At 39.8% G+C, this 18,718-nt stretch overlaps 1 protein-coding gene across 1 annotated transcript in view; it reads right to left on the bottom strand.

Moving 5' to 3' along the window:
* The window catches only part of EMB2369 (tRNA synthetase class I (I, L, M and V) family protein), a 47,732-nt gene that overhangs the window by 12,799 nt on the left and 16,215 nt on the right, over positions 1–18,718 (bottom strand). Inside the window, exons 12-19 of the mRNA XM_010273970.3 lie at positions 11,280–11,342; positions 11,051–11,132; positions 8,694–8,771; positions 8,512–8,613; positions 8,201–8,373; positions 7,877–8,054; positions 6,947–7,024; positions 6,096–6,227 (exon numbers count right to left, since the gene is read on the bottom strand). Coding sequence (XP_010272272.1) covers positions 6,096–6,227; positions 6,947–7,024; positions 7,877–8,054; positions 8,201–8,373; positions 8,512–8,613; positions 8,694–8,771; positions 11,051–11,132; positions 11,280–11,342 — 886 coding nt within the window. The remainder of the gene's footprint in view (positions 1–6,095; positions 6,228–6,946; positions 7,025–7,876; positions 8,055–8,200; positions 8,374–8,511; positions 8,614–8,693; positions 8,772–11,050; positions 11,133–11,279; positions 11,343–18,718) is intronic.

Genomic DNA, 18,718 nt, shown 5'->3' with positions numbered 1-18,718 from the left:
CTCTCAGTTCTCTGTTCTCTCTTCTCTCTCTCTCTTCTCTCTTCTTCCATTCTTCTCTCCTGCATAACATGGTATCAGAGCGGGACTATCAGATTTTTTTTTTCTGGTCGTGTGCCAAGGTAGAACCTGTACTAGGTCTTCCGATTGGATGTGAGGTGATCAACACCTCTTTCTTTCCTTTTTTGTGGGGTCAACTGATCCCTATGAAACTGTAGGTCGTGAGGACTTTTTTGTGTGTTGCAACAACTTTTATGGTGAACTGAGGGTCAGAAAGTGACCAATACCTCTTGTGTGCCGCAACAACAGCTTTTATGGTGAACTGAAGGTCAGAAAGTGACCAGTACTTGCTGTAACAGCAGTCCTGTTGATGCGTAGGTCAAGACATGACATGTATGTACTGTGGAAACACTTGTGTTGAGCTTGTAAGTCAAGGGATGACCTGTTAGTGCTGTAACAACACCTGTGTTTTTACAAAAGGTGTGTTTCTAAAGATTTTTTTTTTTTTTCGTTCCCCCTTAGTGTTGAATTTCTTTAAGGCTGTGTACCCCATTTAAGAGTTGTTTTTGAATCTGAAATCATGAGTGGTGAAGATTCTGCTACATCCGGTGTTTCCTCAATGCTGAATGGAATGAGTGGGGGTGTGGACCTATCCTTTCCCATGGCTGTTATTCCTCTTGATGGTTTAAATTATTTAGAGTAGTGGTCAAGAGGGATCAAGCTGTACATCACTGCAAGGGGAAAGATAGGTTATATTAATGGGAGAATCAAAGAACCACATTTTGGGAGTGTTGAATATGACAGATGGAACCAGGAAAACAGCATGGTCATGTCTTGGCGTTTAGTTTCTATGCAACCTCAAATAAGAAGGAATTTCATGTGGGCTGAAACGGCAAATGAGATCTGGGAACAAGCAAAATCAACATATTCGGAACTGCAACACTATGCAAAAATCTACCAGCTATAGACAAAATCGTCTACTTGTAAACAGGGGGAGAGGTGTCTATCTATGTACTACTCAGACTTGAGCTCTGTCTGGAAGGAGTTAGATCATTATCAGAGTGTGGATTGGAAGTGTGATGAAGATGCAAAACTGTACAAAAAACTCGTCTCCCAACAGAGTGTTTGCTTTCTTACATGGTTTGAACCCTACATATGAATCTATTAGAGTCCAGATCCTACGTAGCAAGGATCTTCCATCAGTTCAGGAAGTTTATGCTCTTGTACAATCAAAAGAAAGCAGAAGGAATTTGATGAACAGTTCTAGAGGAGATGCAGTTGTGTTGGCAGCAAAAGGGAGTGTTACTACCGGTGGGGAAAATACTTCTAAGAAGGGGGATCTTCAGAAAAAGATGGATGACAAGGACAAATTGTGATGTACTCATTGCCAAAAACCCCGACACACCCGAGACACATGCTGGGATCTTCATGGGAAGCTGAAATGGGCTCAAAATCTGAATAAGATGCAAGATTCAGATATGAATAAAAAGTCAGGACAACAAGGTACAAGAAAACACACTATGACAAACATGGCTACTTAGGATAATTAGCCCCCCATTCATACTGTGACTCAGACACATCCATCTGGATCTGACCCAAGGGAGGATATTATAAATTCCTTCCGTGTTCATTTAGAGCTCTATGGTAGAGCAATTAGTCAGATGGATGCTCCTCCCCCAACTTCATTTGCGTCTACATCAGGTAACTCTGCCACAACTTTCCATGTTGCTTCTCATAACCCTGACACTCCCTGGATCATTGATTCCGGAGCGTCAAAACACATGACTAGTACGTCCTCTTACTTTTAAACCTTTCACCTTCTTTCTGGAAGAGACAAGGTGAGACTAGCTGAAGGATCATACACTACCATAGCTGGTCAAGGAACCATTTCTCTCCCTCTCGACCTTACCATCTCTGATGTTTTACATGTTCCAAAATTTCCCATTAATTTGTTCTCTGTTAGTAGTATTACTAATTCCTTAAACTGCTCAGTGACCTTTTTCCCTTCTTACCGTGTGATTCAGGATCTGGCCTCGGGGAGGACGATTGGTAGAGTATGTATGGTTGATGGACTTTACATGCTAGAGAATAAGGCTGGTCTTCAAGTCACAGAGTCTAAGAGTCAGTCCTGTAAGAGTCAAGTTTATTTATGGCATTGTCGTCATGGTCATATATCTTTTGAATCTTTGAAAGTGGTGTTTCCAGAATTGTTTAAGTCAGTGCCCGTTTCAGATTTCTCTTATCAAATTTGTCAATTGAGTAAGCAGTGTAGAACTCATTTTCTTTCAAAAAATAATAAATCTGAATTTCCTTTTCACATTGTTCATTCTGATGTGTGGGGCCCTGTTACTTTACCATCTAAGAGTGGCTACAAGTATTTTATTACCATTATCGATGATTATTCTAGATATACATGGGTATATCCCATGCAGACCAGGGATGAAGTACCAAAAATTATCCAAGATTTTCAGCAGATGGTCTTCACCCAATTTCAAACTGAAATCCAAATTTTTCAGTCAGATAATGCCAAAGAGTATTTTCATAGTGATCTCACGGAATTTTTTGCTTCAGGTGGTTCACTTCACCGTAACTCTTGTACCCGAACACCACAACAAAATAGTGTTGCTGAAAGAAAGAACCAACACCTCCTTGAAGTGGCTCGAGGTTTACTACTCCATATGAATGTCCCAAAACGCTTTTGGCTTGAGGTTGTCCTTTGTGCTACCTACCTCATCAACCGTATGCCCTCTCGTTGGTTAGAGTGCAAAACCCCACATCAGCTTCACTTTCCTAAGGCCCCCCTTCTTCCCATTCCTCCTCGTGTGTTTGGTTATCGTTGCTTTGTCCAAAATTTGTCACCCACTCAAGGAAAATTGGACCCTCGTGCTATTCCTTGCATATTCCTTGGGTACTCCTTTACTTAGAAGGGATACGGTTGTTTGTATCCTATTTCTTGGAAATTCTATGTTTCCATGGATGTCTCTTTCTTTGAGAGTGAGCCTTTTTTCCCTGTTTCTCCTTAGGGGGAGAGTAGGAATGAGGAGAAACTGGTTCAGCTCCCTCCTCTTCCTGATCCTCCTTTTCGTGTCTTCTTCCGTCGTCACAAAGGCCAACCAAATTCAAGAGCTGTGGAGAATCCAGAAGCTGTACCTCTAATGCCATTAAACACTTCAAGGGCGGATCATACTCACTCAGGTATCTTGGTTCCCATTGATGTCCCTGACCCCATTGCAATTGATACCTCTGTTGCTAATGACCTTGACCTTCCTATTACTCACAGGAAAGGTGTTAGATCGTGCACCACTAAACACCCCATTTCCCACTTTGTTTCCTATGAAAACATTTCACCCTCTTTTCGAGCCTTCCTCACATCCATTGACAGTGTCCCTATCCCTAAGAATGTGGCAGAAGCTCTTTCAGTACCTGAATGGACAGATGCTATGAAGGAAGAAATTAATGCCCTTCATAAAAATGGCACATGGGAACTTGTAGATCTTCCTAAGGGAAAGGATCCAGTTGGATGTAAATGGGTGTTCATGGTCAAACATAGGGCTGATGGCACGGTGGGGAGGTATAAAGCTCGTTTAGTGGCAAAGGGGTTTACACAAGTGTACGAAGTTGATTATGCAGAGACTTTTGCACCCATTGCCAAGATGAACTCCACTAGAGTTTTATTCTCTCTTGCTGCTAATGTTGACTGGGATCTACATCAGCTTGATATCAAGAATGCATTCTTAAATGGTGACCTTGAAGAGGAAGTTTACATGATACAACCCCCTGGTTTTCAGGATCGAGGCAATGAACAAAAGGTGTGTAGGTTGAAGAAGTCTTTATACGGGCTGAAACAATCATCGAGAGCCTGTTTCAACAGATTCCATGCAGCGGTTCAGCAGAAAGGATACAAGCAATGCCAATCTGATCACACATTGTTTGTGAAAAGAGGAGAAGGTAAAATTGTTGCTTTGATGGTATATGTTTATGATATAATTATCACTGGCGACTGGAAGGATGAAATCTAAAAGTTGAAGAGTTTTCTTGCCACACAGTTTGAAGTAAAGGATCTAGGTCCTCTAAGATACTTCCTAGGAATTGAAGTTGCCCGCTCAAAAAGAGGTATCTTCATTTCCCAAATGAAGTATGTCCTAGATTTACTCCAGGATACAGGAAAAATGGGAGTGAAGCCAGTTGATTCCCCTATTGATCCTAACCATAAATTAGGTGACAGCCAAGGTGAACCTATCAAGGATGTGAAACAGTTTCAGAGACTTATAGGGAGATTGTTATATCTTTCTATGACCTGCCCAGACATTGCTTATGCAGTTGGTGTCCTTAGCTAGTTCATGCATGCCCCTATGACCACTTATCTTGAAGTAGCAGAAAGAATCCTCCGATACCTTAAAAGGTTTCCAGGTGCTGGCTTGTTGTTTCAAAGGCACGGACATTTGAAAGTTGAAGTGTATACTGATGCAGATTGGGCAGGATCCCTAAATTACAGAAAGTCAACTAGTAGCTACTGTACCTTCATAGGAGGAAATCTAGTTACCTGGAGAAGCAAAAAGCAAAGTGTGGTAGCTAGATCCAGTGCTGAAGCTGAATATGTGGATAAAGAATCTGTTGAGTGAGTTGGGTTTTCCAGTGGACAGACCTATGACCCTATTATGTGATAACAAAGCAGCCATAAACATTGTTGCTAACCCTGTGCTACATGACAGAACTAAACACATCGAAGTCGACAAACATTTTATCAGATAGAAGGTTATCACAGGGGAAGTGTGTACTCCCTATGTCAACTCTGAGGATCAACTTGCAGACATCTTTACAAAATGACTACACCACTCACGACATCATGATTTATGTGACAAGTTGGGCATGATTGACATCTATGTCCCAACTTGAGGGGGAGTGTTAACAGCTGTTATTTTTCCTATGTATAGTACCACAGGGGTACTATTGTACTTTTACTCTTTTTATTTTAGTTGTTGTCACCCTAGGATATGTATTAAAAAAGTTGCACCGCCAGCAGTATCTTTTTCTCTCAGTTCTCTCTTTTCTCTTCTCTCTTCTTCTCTCTCTCTCTTTTCTCTCTTCTTCCATTCTTCTCTCCTGCATAACAGCTCTCAAGAACACTTCCACTGATTTAGGCCATGGCACATAGTTCTCATCATTTAATTTGATAGAGGTCATTTGAACATTCAGGTAATCGGGGGAAATGATAACACTGGTTTTATTATCACTACCCTTTTCAGTTGTTGCCAATATAACAAAATCACCACACACCAAAAGAAGATTCAACTACAAGAGACAAGGTCACCCTTCACTATTCAGCACTAGACCACACACCACACAATAAAACACTGTTGTTACAACACTGCTGCTGTCATAGGTTCAGCACCAGAAACCCTACTGTTACCACACATATTCAGACATAAAAAGAGAGAAAAACAGTCCATACGCATACCTATCAATCAGCACTGCCACTTGGATGAAATCCAGTCCAAAAGAGGGAGAACACACTACATTATCAGTTGACTAGAGAGTTCTGTCCACACCTGTCCACAACCAGCCCTCTTCGAGTCATCGATTAGAGGGTTTCTAGCAAACCACCACCACAGCAATTGGAGGCATAATTACCTCCAAGAAGGAAAAGCGACCACTCCTTTTTGGTCCCTTATTGATCCTCCAATTAGTTTGGGAGTTATTTCAACAGGAAGTTCTGATATGGTGATCCAAGGATGAAGGAAAGAAATTAAGTTCTAGACTGATTTTCTAGTGCTCTAATACCATGTGAAAGATTCAATTAACACTAGTTCAGTCCTAGGTCTGAGATAAGAAGAAGAAGAAGAAGAAGAAGAAGAAGAAGAAGAAGAAGAAGAAGAAGAAAGGGTTCGGTCTGAGAAGAGGAAAAGTCCATCCCTTTCAACTGACCCACCTTATATTTATACTCCTTGCATTAGACTACAAAAGACAAATATGCCCCTCATTAAGTATGGGACACACAATTTAAACCCAGACAAAATAGACAACTCATCCTTAATTAAATAGACAAATGACCAAACTACCCTTCTACTGTTGATTCTAACAGCATGCATGCCACATACCTCAGGAAAACCTTCATACACCAATGAGTTCAAGTGTCCAAGCCGAAACCAAAGCTCCTCTGCCATGTGTGGCGCATAAGGTGAAAGCAACAAAACAAATGCTTCAATTATTGACTTTGGATGCTTATCCCACTAGAAACATTAAACATAGAAGGTTTGGTTAGATAATATGCCAAGAACAACTCAAGTTGGATACAGAAATAATAGTAAACAAAAAAAATACCATCTAGGCCAGACTAATGCAATAATGTACAAAAATAACATCACATTAAGAAAAACACAGCAAAAAATAAAAAGAAAAACCTAATGGCAACTTATAAGAGACAAAAAAGTGGGAGCTCTTTTTCTTGGTGGCTTTTTTTTATTGGGGGGGGGGGGGGAAGGATTAGAAAACATAAGAGAAAATCCCAACTGCCAAAACCTCAACCAGTAGAAACCAAAACTTCAAATGGGTATTCACAACACCATTGCTTGATAAACCAAAACATCATAGGAGATTACATCCCTATGGCATCAGAGATGAGATTCTGTGATGCCTTAAACAGATAAATAACACAGTTAATCTGTTTATATGGGTATATGCATGTATGATGGGACTGTTACATTATCGAGCTTGGGTTAGGGTGGTTGCTTAACTCCTCAACTCAGGCATCATCAACTCCTCAGCCAGATGTTTATCTCTTTGGTCAAGCAGATCCTAGTATCAAAAAAAGCGAGCAATACCCATCCTTGAAGTCAGGATGGGTCAGTTATTTGGTACAAGTTGAGCCAACATGAGTAGCAAGTGAAGCTCCCTAGAAATCATAACATGTACAGCCAGGTAGCAAGCTCTTAAGGTTGTGAAGGAAGACCTTATATGCTGCATTAATGAATTCCATCATTGCAGAAATTCCAGTGTTGAATCTCATTCCTTCAATTTCATCTGTTACCTGCAAATAAAATTAGGTCATTAAGAAAGATAGTTACAATGCTCCTAAGAAAATATAAAAACAAGACACGCAGGAATAACTGCAACACATATATACACAAAACACATTATATGAGGATAGCCTTTTTTTTCTTTTCTTTTCATTCATTCTTTTTTTTTTCCACTGGTAACTGGTAAATAGTAGCCATTGACTTTGACCTGACAGAATCCAAAGGACCAAAACCTGCCACCCAAAAGAGCCCATCCTATACAAAAGGACCAAGATATACCCCTACTTGCTGACAGACCTTAAAACAAAAATTTTGACAACATTACCACAGATACTACTAACCATCAAGAAGAAGCATGGCCACCATCAACCATGAAATCTCAACCTGTTCCTTTCTCAAGTAAAAACCCCTAAATTACATTTCAATAGACCTAGAACCCCAACCAAAAAGCATTAACAATTTAACATGGAACAATTTTCTTATTATTCTGCTATAAAAAAATCCTACCACTAGAACCCACACCTTTCCCCTTTCCCCCACAGAACAGTCCTTGTTGATTTTACACTGAGGAACAAACCTGATAAGTAGTGATTTTATCCTATCTACCTGCCAAACCCAGGTCCCTTCACCATAGACTTATTCACCTCCTCCTCCAACAATCTATTCCAAACAAATGAAGAAATCATAACATGCTAACCACAAAGGGCCCACCACAAAGAAGGAGAGCATAGTATATGATGCTATAGGTCTAGCAGCACTGCTTTGAGAACGAATATTATCACTAACAAAAAAAATTGAGTTGGCATTAAGATAATGAAAGAAAACTAACACCAATAACTACATCAAGTTCAGAAAAGAGTAACCTTCTCAATGCATTTGTTGAGAGTGCGAAGCTGTTCCAAAGTAGGTTCATCATCAGTTGCCACCGTTCCATCTCGGAATGATCCATCAGGCAAAGGTGAACCAACAACTAACCTCCAAGTCCTCCCTAGAAATCGATGGACACCTTCAATACCACTGGTACTCCATGTTTTTGAATCTCTACAAAAGCGAATGTGTCAGAGAGCCATAAGAGAAAACAGATCCAATTTGTGCTCTAACTCTGAAATCTCCAGAGAGAAGAGCTAAAAGGTGCAAATGATCAGCGAAATAAGTACATGATGAAATGTAAACCTCAATTTCACTACCTTAGTGGTCCCATAAACATTTCATATAAGCGAAGAGAATCTGCACCATATTCAGCAACAACATCATCGGGATTGATGACATTTCCCCTACTTTTGCTCATTTTGTGAGCCCGTGCAATCAGACGAATGTTTGGGTTATCTTTCAGCACAAAGTAATCACCAGACTTCATTACCTACAAAAGGGGAAACGGTGTCTCTTAAGCAAATAAATAACATGATACTGTCATAGAAAAGTATGATTTATCCTATTTCAAGAGTTGAAGGGACTATTGCAGAAACAAATGACATACTATGCAGGTAGGCAAACAAACCTTGTCTTCTGGAACTCTTTCTTGCTGAAGCTCACCTAGAACATCAGTAGAGTCTGCAGATATTAGCTTCCCTTCTAGGTCTCTGTATGCTGTGTACTCAACCTGTTAATTTAGATCATCAGAATTTTTCTTATGGATCTTATGGATTACATCACTTCACATGGGAAAGAAACTCTACTTACTTCCCCAAGTATTAGCCCCTGATTTATGAGGCACTGGAAGGGTTCTTTCGTTGAAACAACACCAATGTCATAAAGCACCTGAAACCGAAAAAGGCCAATAAAGTCTTAAAAGAATTACACAAGCAAATATCAAGATTCAATATCCAGTTAATTAATACAAAAGCTTTTGTCATATCCTAGAAAAGGAAAGATTAGATGACTAATTAGGTATGACAACAAGAATAGTGGATCAAGATCAATTATTAAGCATCCTGATTTCTCAAAAGAAACCAAAATAAACTATTGGACAAAAGAAGAGAATCAAACAGAAAAGAGAATTAAAAGAGAAGCAGATTATAATTAGTTTATCAAGAAGCACTAGGTTGTAGTATGGAATAGTTCTTATAAAGATAATATTGTGCTAGGTTCTGAATATTTCTAACCAAAATGGAACAATTTGAGCTTGGGTTGAGGAATCACCAGCAATATATAATTCTCTATGAGATTGTGAGTTCCTGTCAATAGTGCATTCCCATGTACCATGCTTCTACATGACCAAATAACTGTTTCTTGGAGAATTAATTACACAACATTGTTTAAAGTTGCTTATGAATCATAAAAGGCAATGCATATGACTACTTTTTTTTATGGGAAACTATTGAGCTTTATTTGATTATGTATAAATATTTAAACTGATATAACTACTGAAGCTCATCATCATCATCCATGCCTTATCCCAACTATATGGGGTCGGCTACATGAATCCAGTTTTGCCAATCCGTTCATTTTCTAGCAAGAAGATGTTAAGAGCGGGGAAAGGCTTAGAACATTCAGCATGCATCTAAAACACCCATGATTTATGTTGCGTAAAAACCTAGAAATACGGATTTGGATAGTGCAAAGAAAATGAAGTAAAAGAGAGATAAAGAGAACCAAAACAGAGCACACACACATTTACGTGGTTCGGCTTATTGCCTATGTCCATTGGCGATGGAGGAGCAGAATCAACTAAAGAAAACTGACAATGGAGGATACAATAGTTGAGCAACTTCTTCTCTCTCAGAAAATCCTAAACCCCAATACACCTATGCTCTCACTCTCTAACTTGCTCAGTTGTTCTCTATCTTCTTTTTTCTTTTTTTTTTTTGGATCAATAACTGAAATTCATTAATTCATTAATAAATCATAAAAAGAAGATGCAAATAAGGAGGAGATAAACTCTCTTAACTCCCCCAGAGTGAAGCAAGAAAATGGATTACAATATAGCCCAGAGATTAGTTTTTCTTCCCACCCCTTGTTTAGCTAAAGCAACAGTCATGGAGTTGGAATCCCTCTTTACTCAATTCAGCTTGATATCCATTCCTTGTGTCAAATGTCTAAATTTCCTTTTTTTATTGATGTAACCCCACCGTCCCCTCTCCTCCTCTTTTTGAAGCCAGCCAATAACCAGCTTAGAATCCCCTTCAATTAGTAACTTAGAAAGGTTAAGCTCTTTGGCTCTCTTGGCTCCTTCCAACACTGCAAGGATTTCTGCCCTTAACGAGACCCCAACACCAATGGGCGCAGAGAAAAGAGCCATGATATTGCCATCCTCATCCCTGAACACACCTCAATACCTGAGGGCCGGGGGTTTCCTACACTACTACCATCAAAATTTAGCTTGATGAATCTATTACTAGGGGGAGACCAAGTAGGCATAACTAACTCCTTAAATGGCTCAGAATCAGCCACTTCTCTCCACTTCCTTCTCAAATCAACCACTGGAATTCCATAAAAAATTTTCAAAGTTTTCACCCAATGGATCACCCTAACTAACTCCTTGCTCTCTATCTTCTTGTGCAAGACAAAAATTACATAATAAAGAAAGCCCTAACAACATAACGTATTCGGGATGGACCCATAAACTGAAAATGGATCGGGTCCATACCGCCAGTTGTCTCCACTTCCACCACAGACCACTATGAAATTTTGCCTCAGGGTTTTTCCCCACAAATGCAGGTTGGGCCATGGAGCAGGCTGCAACAAGAATTCAAGGCATGACTCAACAATTTATCATATTGCCTTATATCTAGTAAGTGAAAGGACCAGAGGATAATTATTAGGAATGAGCTTGAGGAGTGGCATGAATGTAAATGAATTTTATATCTTCTTCTCAAAATTCTAATCCTGCAGAGACTATGAGGGGAAAAGTTCCATTCTCTATTTTTTCTAGTGTATGCAAGTATGGTATTGAAATCTGGACACTAATATTACACACTTGTAGTGCCTACCTATACGCTAATGATCTCAGTGGCAAAATCACAAAAGACATAAGTAATCAAGATAAATACTATGTCCTAGCCCCTGAACATAAGCCAAGATGGATTTATAAAACAAACCTTGTGCCAGAACCTCGCATAAAGTAAGTGAAGGACAGAGTGTTCAGCACCGCCAACATAAACATCAACTGGGCTCCAATACCTGCATATGAAAATAATAATGAAATGGTTTACACATCAATATAATAGGATGTGCTTCTACTTCAAATATTTGACAAACAGAACACCATGTTGACCATTCAAGGAAAATAATACAATAATGGAATGTGTGAGTAATAGTTAGTCTTACTTTTCTTTTGTCTTATCAACCAATGCGTCAGAATTCTTTGGATCCATAAATCTCAAATAGTACCTGAAAGCATATATATAAAAATGTAAAACTTCACAAGGCACTTCATGGCTCAGCATTCTACATTTAACGAACATCAAAGAAGAATAAATCTTATATCACTATAGGATGTGAAAATTTTGAATAGTACCTGAAAGCATTCTACATTTAATGAACAAGCATCAGAACATAAAAAATAAGGTAAAGTTACTCTTGCAAGTATGACCAAGAAACACATAGTGCGAGACTATGTTAGCCGGATACAGAAAGAACACAGCTGGATATATTACTGAAAAAATTGAAGCATTCAACATGATAAAGCATCCCTGTATAGGTATCTGGGTATCATATGAAGATGTTAGTTGTGTGGGAAAAGAATTGCTTAATGACAAAAAAAAAAAAGATCCAATTGGTCACAAAAGAGAGAAGACAGAGGAAGGAGAAAATGTTGTCAGGCTCAATTTGGAAGGCTCAAAAAATCTGTGGGCATGATCAAAATACATGGGCTGAGCCCTTCCACTGTGCTCAACTTTTAAGCTCATGAAATCTAGCAAGCAATGTGGCACTGATATCTCCAAGGTCCTTTCCACAGGAATCCCAAGTAATTGCATTATCAAAGTCTCCTTCCAAAAACTAGGCTCATCATGATGCCTAGCAAATGATGAGAGCAAGTTCTTCATCTTTGTTAATATTCATCTAGATCTTCAAAGAAATTATAATTTTTCTTCATTATCTTCGAAGTAATTCACATGGACCCAAGTCAAGCAGATTTCACATTCAGTTCAACAATATTCCCATTGCATATCACTATCATCACCATTTGCACGTGCAGTTATGACAGCAACCAGATCCAATTTCACAATAAAGATGGGAAAAGATTGCATGGAAACAACAAAGATAGGACATTCCAATATATGGTAGATAATGTGAACAAGCTTCTTGACAGTATGGCCGGCCAGAAATAAGAGGAAGAGAAGAGAAGAGAAGAAGAAGAGAGAAGGGAGAAGAGAAGAGAAGGGATTTGCAATGTAACAGTGCTGGCAGCGCCAGCTTTTATTATAATATATATAGGGCGGCAGAAATAAGAAGGGAAAAGACCCTTGTGCCCCTACTATAAGTGAGTACAATAACAGACATAACAGAAGTGAAAAAATAGAAATAAAAAACACTTTAACTAGCCAAACAGACCCTAACACCAACAACTAAATTATTTCAACACTCCCCCTCAAGTTGGAGCATAGATGTCAATCATGCCCAACTTGTCACACAAATCTTTGTGCCGCACATGATGAAGACCTTTGGTGAAGATATCTGCAAGTTGTTCTTCTGAGCTGACATATGGAGTACACACTTCTCCAATTTCAAGTTTCTCTCTAATAAAATGCTTATCCACTTCAATGTGTTTCGTCCTATCATGCAGGACTGGATTAGCAGCAATATTGATGGCAGCTTTATTGTCACAGTAGAGTGACATAGGATTGCTCACTACAAAACCCAGTTCACCTAACAGATTTCTTATCCACATGATTTCAGCAACCCCATGAGCCATCGCTCTATACTCTGCTTCAACACTAGATTTAGCCACCACACTTTGTTTTTTACTTCTCCATGTGACCAGGTTTCCTCCTACAAAGGCACAATACCCACTGGTAGACTTTCGGTCATTGGCTGCTCCTGCCCAATCTGCATCAGTATATACTTCCACCTTTAAGTGACCATGTTTCTAGAACAACAAACCAGCTCCGGGAAACTTCTTGAGGTATCTCAAGATCATCTCTGCAGCTTCAAAGTGAGTTGTCCTAGGGTTGTGCATGAATTGACTAAGGACACCCATTGCATAGGCAATATCAGGCCTGGTCATAGACAAATACAAAAGTCTCCCCACGAGTCTCTGGAACTTCTTCACATCTTTCAAAAACTCTCCCTGACTGTCTCCCAGATGATGATTAGATTCAATTGGTGAATCAATTGGTTTTACCCCCAACTTGCCTATATCTTCTAGTAGATCTAGTACATATTTCTGTTTGGGAAATAAAGATGCCCTTGTGAAAGCGGGCAACTTCAATTCCAAGGAAATAACGTAAGGGGCCTAGATCTTTCACCTCAAATTGAGTGGCTAAGAATTTTTTTAGTCTCCGTATTTCAGCCTCCCAATCTCCTGTGATCACTATGTCATCCACATACACAATAAGAGCTGCAATTCTCCCTTCACCTCTTTTCACAAATAGAGTGTGATCTGACTGGCATTGTTTGAACCCCATCTGTTGAACTGCTAAATGGAACTTACTAAACCAAGCCCGAGGTGATTGTTTCAACCCATATAAAGATTCTTTTAACCTGCACACCTTTTGTTCACTGCCTTTGGCACAGAACCCTGGAGGTTGGGTCATGTACACTTCCTCTTCCAAGTCACATTCAAGAAAGCATTTTTTATGTCCAATTGGTGAAGTTCCCAGTCAAGATTTGCTACCAATGAAAGAAGAATCCTGATAAAGTTCATCTTGGCTACTGGAGCAAAAATCTCTGCATAGTCCACTCCATATACCTATGTAAAACCTCTTGCTACCAGTCTAGCCTTGTATCTTTCAACGGTTCCATCAGCCTTGTGCTTCACTGTGAACACCCACTTGCAACCCACTGGTTCCTTCCCTTCAAGAAGATCCACCAACTCCCAAGTGCCATTTTTGTGTAAAGCATCAATTTCTTCCTGCATTGCATTTGTCCATTCAGGTTTAGACAAAGCTTCTGCTACATTCTTAGGGACGGGGACACTGTCCACAGAAGAGAGGAATGCACGGTATGAAGGTGAAACATGATCATAGGACACAAAATTAAAGATAGGATGATTAGTGGTACAAGACCTAACACCCTTTCTCTTAGCAATAGGAATATTAAGATCATTGATGACAGGTGAATCAACATTTAGAGGAACAGACACATCAATAGGAGCAAGTGTACCTAGCTGATGAGACGGATCTGCCTCAGGTGAATCCAATGATGTTGGTTGCATAGTGTTAGGTTCCACGGCTCTTGAACTTTGCTGGCTTTTATGGCGATGATGAAAAACCCGGAATGGAGGAGGATTGGGTAAAGGAGGTAGTTGAGTTTGAGTCACCTGTTTCTCCTCAACCCTACTCTCCCCCTAAGGAGAAACCGAGAAAAAAGGTTGATTCTCAAAGAATGAGACATCAATGGAGACATAGTACTTGCGAGAGGTAGGATCATAGCAACGATACCCCTTTTGAGATAAAGGGTAACCAAGAAAAACACAAGGAATAGCCCGAGGATCGAGCTTACCTCGAGTAGGGGACAGGTTATGGACAAAACAACGACACCCAAAAACACGCATCGGAATGGTGGACAACAGAGCTGTAGGAAACAAAAGCTGATGTAGGGCCTTATACTCTAGTAGCCGAGAGGGCATGCGATTGATGATATATGTAGCACACAAGACTGCATTCATCCAAAAACGTTTTGGTACATTCATATGAATTAATAAGCCGAGAGCTACTTCGAGAAGGTGGCGGTTCTTCCGTTCAGCCACACCATTTTGTTGGGGTGTCTTGGCACAAGAGCTTCGCTGAAGTGACCCACTCAAAGCAAAAAACTCCGTAAGATCACTATGGAAGTATTCCTTCGCATTATCTGACTGGAAGATATGGATTTTTGTTTGGAACTGAGTGAACACCATGCGTTGAAAATCTTTCACAATTTTTGGCACTTCATCTCGAGATCGCATAGGGTAAACCCAGGTGTATCTAGAATAATCATCAATCAAGGTAATGAAGTACTTATAGCCAACCTCAGTAGGTAGAGTAACAGGGCCCCAAACATCAGAATAAACAATATGAAATGGAAATTCAGATCTTTTATTTCGCAAAGGTAAAGAACTTCTACAATGCTTACTCAATTGACATGTCTGACACTATAACTGACTCACTGACAAGGACTCAAACAACTTTGGAAACATAACTTTTAATGACTCAAAAGACAGATGACCTAGACGACTATGCCATAAATAGGCTTGACTCTCACTTGACAGAGTCATGGACTCTATAGCCACAAGACCAGCTTTATTCTCCAACACGTAGAGACCATCCACCATGCTTCCTTTACCAATCGTTTTCCCTGAGGCCAAATCCTGAAACACACATGAAGACGGAAAAAAAGTGACCGAGCAGTTCAAGGAGTGAGTTAGACTACTAATGGACAGCAAATTAATAGGTAATTCCGGAACATGTAGTACATTAGGAAGGGTAAGGCCAAGTGGGAGAGGTATGGTACCTCGGCCAACTATGGTAGAAAAAGAACCATTAGCTAGTCTTACCTTATCTCTCCCAGAGAGAAGATTATATGTTTGAAACAAATTTGACTTACCGGTCATGTGGTTTGAGGCTCCGGAATCAATAATCCAAGGAGAATCAGTGGTATGAGATGACAGATGGAAGGCAGTGGCAGCATTACCTGATGTAGACGCAAACGAGGTAGAGGGAGTAGGACCAGAATCCATCTGGCGGAGAGTCCTACCATACAATTCCAAATGTTCACGAAAGGAGTTGATAATATCTTCCTTAGGGTCAGAACTGGGATGCCTCTCCTGAGTTACCAAAGGACTAGTCTCTGTCGACGCCATATTAGCTGAGTTATACTTTTTCTGATTCTGCTGGCCTGGTTTCTTGTCCTGATCAGGTGTTGACTTCTTACCCAAATCCTGTGCCCACTTAGGTTTTCCATGGAGATCTCAACATGTATCTCTCGTGTGTCGTATCTTCTAGCAGTGAGTGCACCAAAGTTTGGTCTTATCATCTGTTTTTTTTCTGAGAGTCGCCCTTTTTAAAACCACCTCCGACATTTGTATCTGAATTTCCCCGGATAGCTAGGGCAACCAACTCCCCTTCTACACCATTCATCACACTTCTACTCTCTTCTGACTGCACCAAGGCATACACCTCCTGAACTGACGACAAGTCTTTACTACCCAAGATTTGCACCCTGATGGACTCATACGAAGGATTCAGCCCTAGGAGGAAGGCAAAGACTCGTTGCTGAGATACAAGTGACTTATATACCTTTGCATCTTCATCACACTTCCAGTTCACATTCTGATAGTGATCAAGCTCTTTCCATATCGATGTCAAATCAGAATAGTACATCAAGAGACTCCTCTCCCCCTGCTTGCAAGTAGAGGATTCAGCTTGCAGTTGATATATCTTGGCATAGTGTCTCTGCTCTGAATAGGTGGACTTCGCTTGTTCCCATATCTCACAAGCAGTTTCAGCCCACATAAAAGTCTTTCTTACTTGTGGTAGCATGGAAACCAAGAGCCAAGACATCATCATACTATTCTCTTGGTTCCACCTATCATATTCAGCACTTCCGTACTTTGGTTCCTTCACTCTCCCATTGATGTATCCTATTTTCCCCCTAGCAGTGATGTAGAGTTTTATTCCCCTAGACCACTCAATGTAGTTCAGACCATCAAAGGGAATAACAACCATGGGAAAACTCATATCCATTCCCCACTCACTCCATTGTGGCTCCCTAAAATCTCTGAAATAGCAGAATTCTCAGACGACATGGTCAAAACAGATAATCAATCCCAAACACCAGACTTAGGACCCCTCCTTACTCCACAAAAAAAATGCTCCACTCAGTCCACACCCACACACTTGGTTTTGAAAACAGGCTGAGCACAAACAGTACCAATTTCAGGACAAAATAGAGGCAATATTCGGCAGATTTCAGACCTTTACGGTTTTAACAGTCCCAACCTACCAGCCTTCCAGAATGTCTAAAACCATTAATCAGCAAGAGAGATCCTTATCACTTATAATCAAGTCAAACTATTGAGATGACAGGTCATCCTTGACCTACAGTCGTCTTAACACATGAACAGGATCACACGATCCAAAGATAACAGAGGTATAAAGATCCGACAGCATTCAGCAGCCCAGGTTCATTTGGGTTTTTACTTGGTACACGACCAAGGAGGGTAAAGAAGAGAAAACGGAAGAACTGTACCAGTTGTAGAGTTGTTTTCCTCAGTCCAGACTCAGATCTCTGTTCCGCCCAGATTCAGCAAGTCTGTTCGATCTGCTCTCTCAGTCAGTATTCCTGCTCTGATACCATCTTGACAGTATGGCCGGCCAGAAATAAGAGGAAGAGAAGAGAAGAGAAGAAGAAGAGAGAAGGGAGAAGAGAAGAGAAGGGATTTGCAATGTAACAGTGCTGGCGGCGCCAGATTTTATTATAATATATATAGGGCGGCAGAAATAAGAAGGGAAAAGACCCTTGTGCCCCTGCTATAAGTGAGCACAATAACAGACATAACAGAAGCGAAAAAAATAGAAATAAAAAACACTTTAACTAGCCAAAAAGACCCTAACACCAACAACTAAATTATTTCAACAAAGCTCATACAAGAAATAACAAAAAAATCTTTGCTGAAGAAGATGCTTTACAACTTACAAATAGCTTTAAACATATAATAGTGTACACGAAGTAAGAAACATGCATAGAATATGTGATCAAAGTTATTTTAATAGCTATTTTTCATTTCAGTTCACCTTATCCAAGTGTCGACTTAGGGGCTATTCACCAATATTAATGATTTTGTAGTGTTACATGGACTCTTCTAAATGAATATGTCCACATCAAACATGTGTCAGATTCTGAAACTACATGGATTCTTGTGGGAAATGTTTTAAAAATCGACATGGAACAGAATCTCTTTGGCCTCTAGTTTCTGGGTCATCAGTTCAATTGTTTGGGTCAGACAGTTCAACCCATTGCATCTTAAATAAGGTGATAAAAATATATATTTAAAAAGATAAAGTAGCTGAACTGACAGAAGGTATGATTCCTTATTTCTTTTTGATTATTAAAGACACTGAGGTTTCAAACATTTCTCAAAGACAATGAAAGTAAATCAAGGTTTGAAAAGTTTGAAGATCGTTTGCAGTTGTTTTTGAACATCATTCCTGGTGGTCAACCTTCAGTTCTTGCTGGTTATTTTTTTTTCTGATCAGCAAGGAAAGATTAATTTTATTAATTAAAGATAGAAATGGATACAGAACACAAAAAACAGAAAAACACAATCAATATTGCAGAATGTGTTACAATAATGCCCAGAAAAGTTGCTTCCTGCCCTTGTTTATCTAGCAAGTCAGCCATCCCATTTGCAGTCCCCTTCTGATCCATGTGAAAGAAGCATTTGGTTCCCTTGCTAAGCTTTCAATCTCTCGCAGGGAATGTCTATAAATCCAAGGAACATTACCCGTGGCGTTAGACCAAGAGATCACCAGATTTGAGTACCCTTCAACCTCAGAGTTTTTAAAATCTGCTTGTTTGTGTAGTTTTAACCCCTGAAGAAGTGCTAGTAGCTCAGCCTTTATTGAGTC

The sequence above is a fragment of the Nelumbo nucifera genome, chromosome 7, assembly GCF_055504915.1.
Source record: "Nelumbo nucifera cultivar China Antique chromosome 7, China Antique-T2T, whole genome shotgun sequence".
Taxonomy (NCBI): Eukaryota; Viridiplantae; Streptophyta; class Magnoliopsida; order Proteales; family Nelumbonaceae; genus Nelumbo; species Nelumbo nucifera.
Note: the sequence above shows the minus strand (reverse complement) of the source record. Positions and strands in the feature narration are given on the sequence as shown.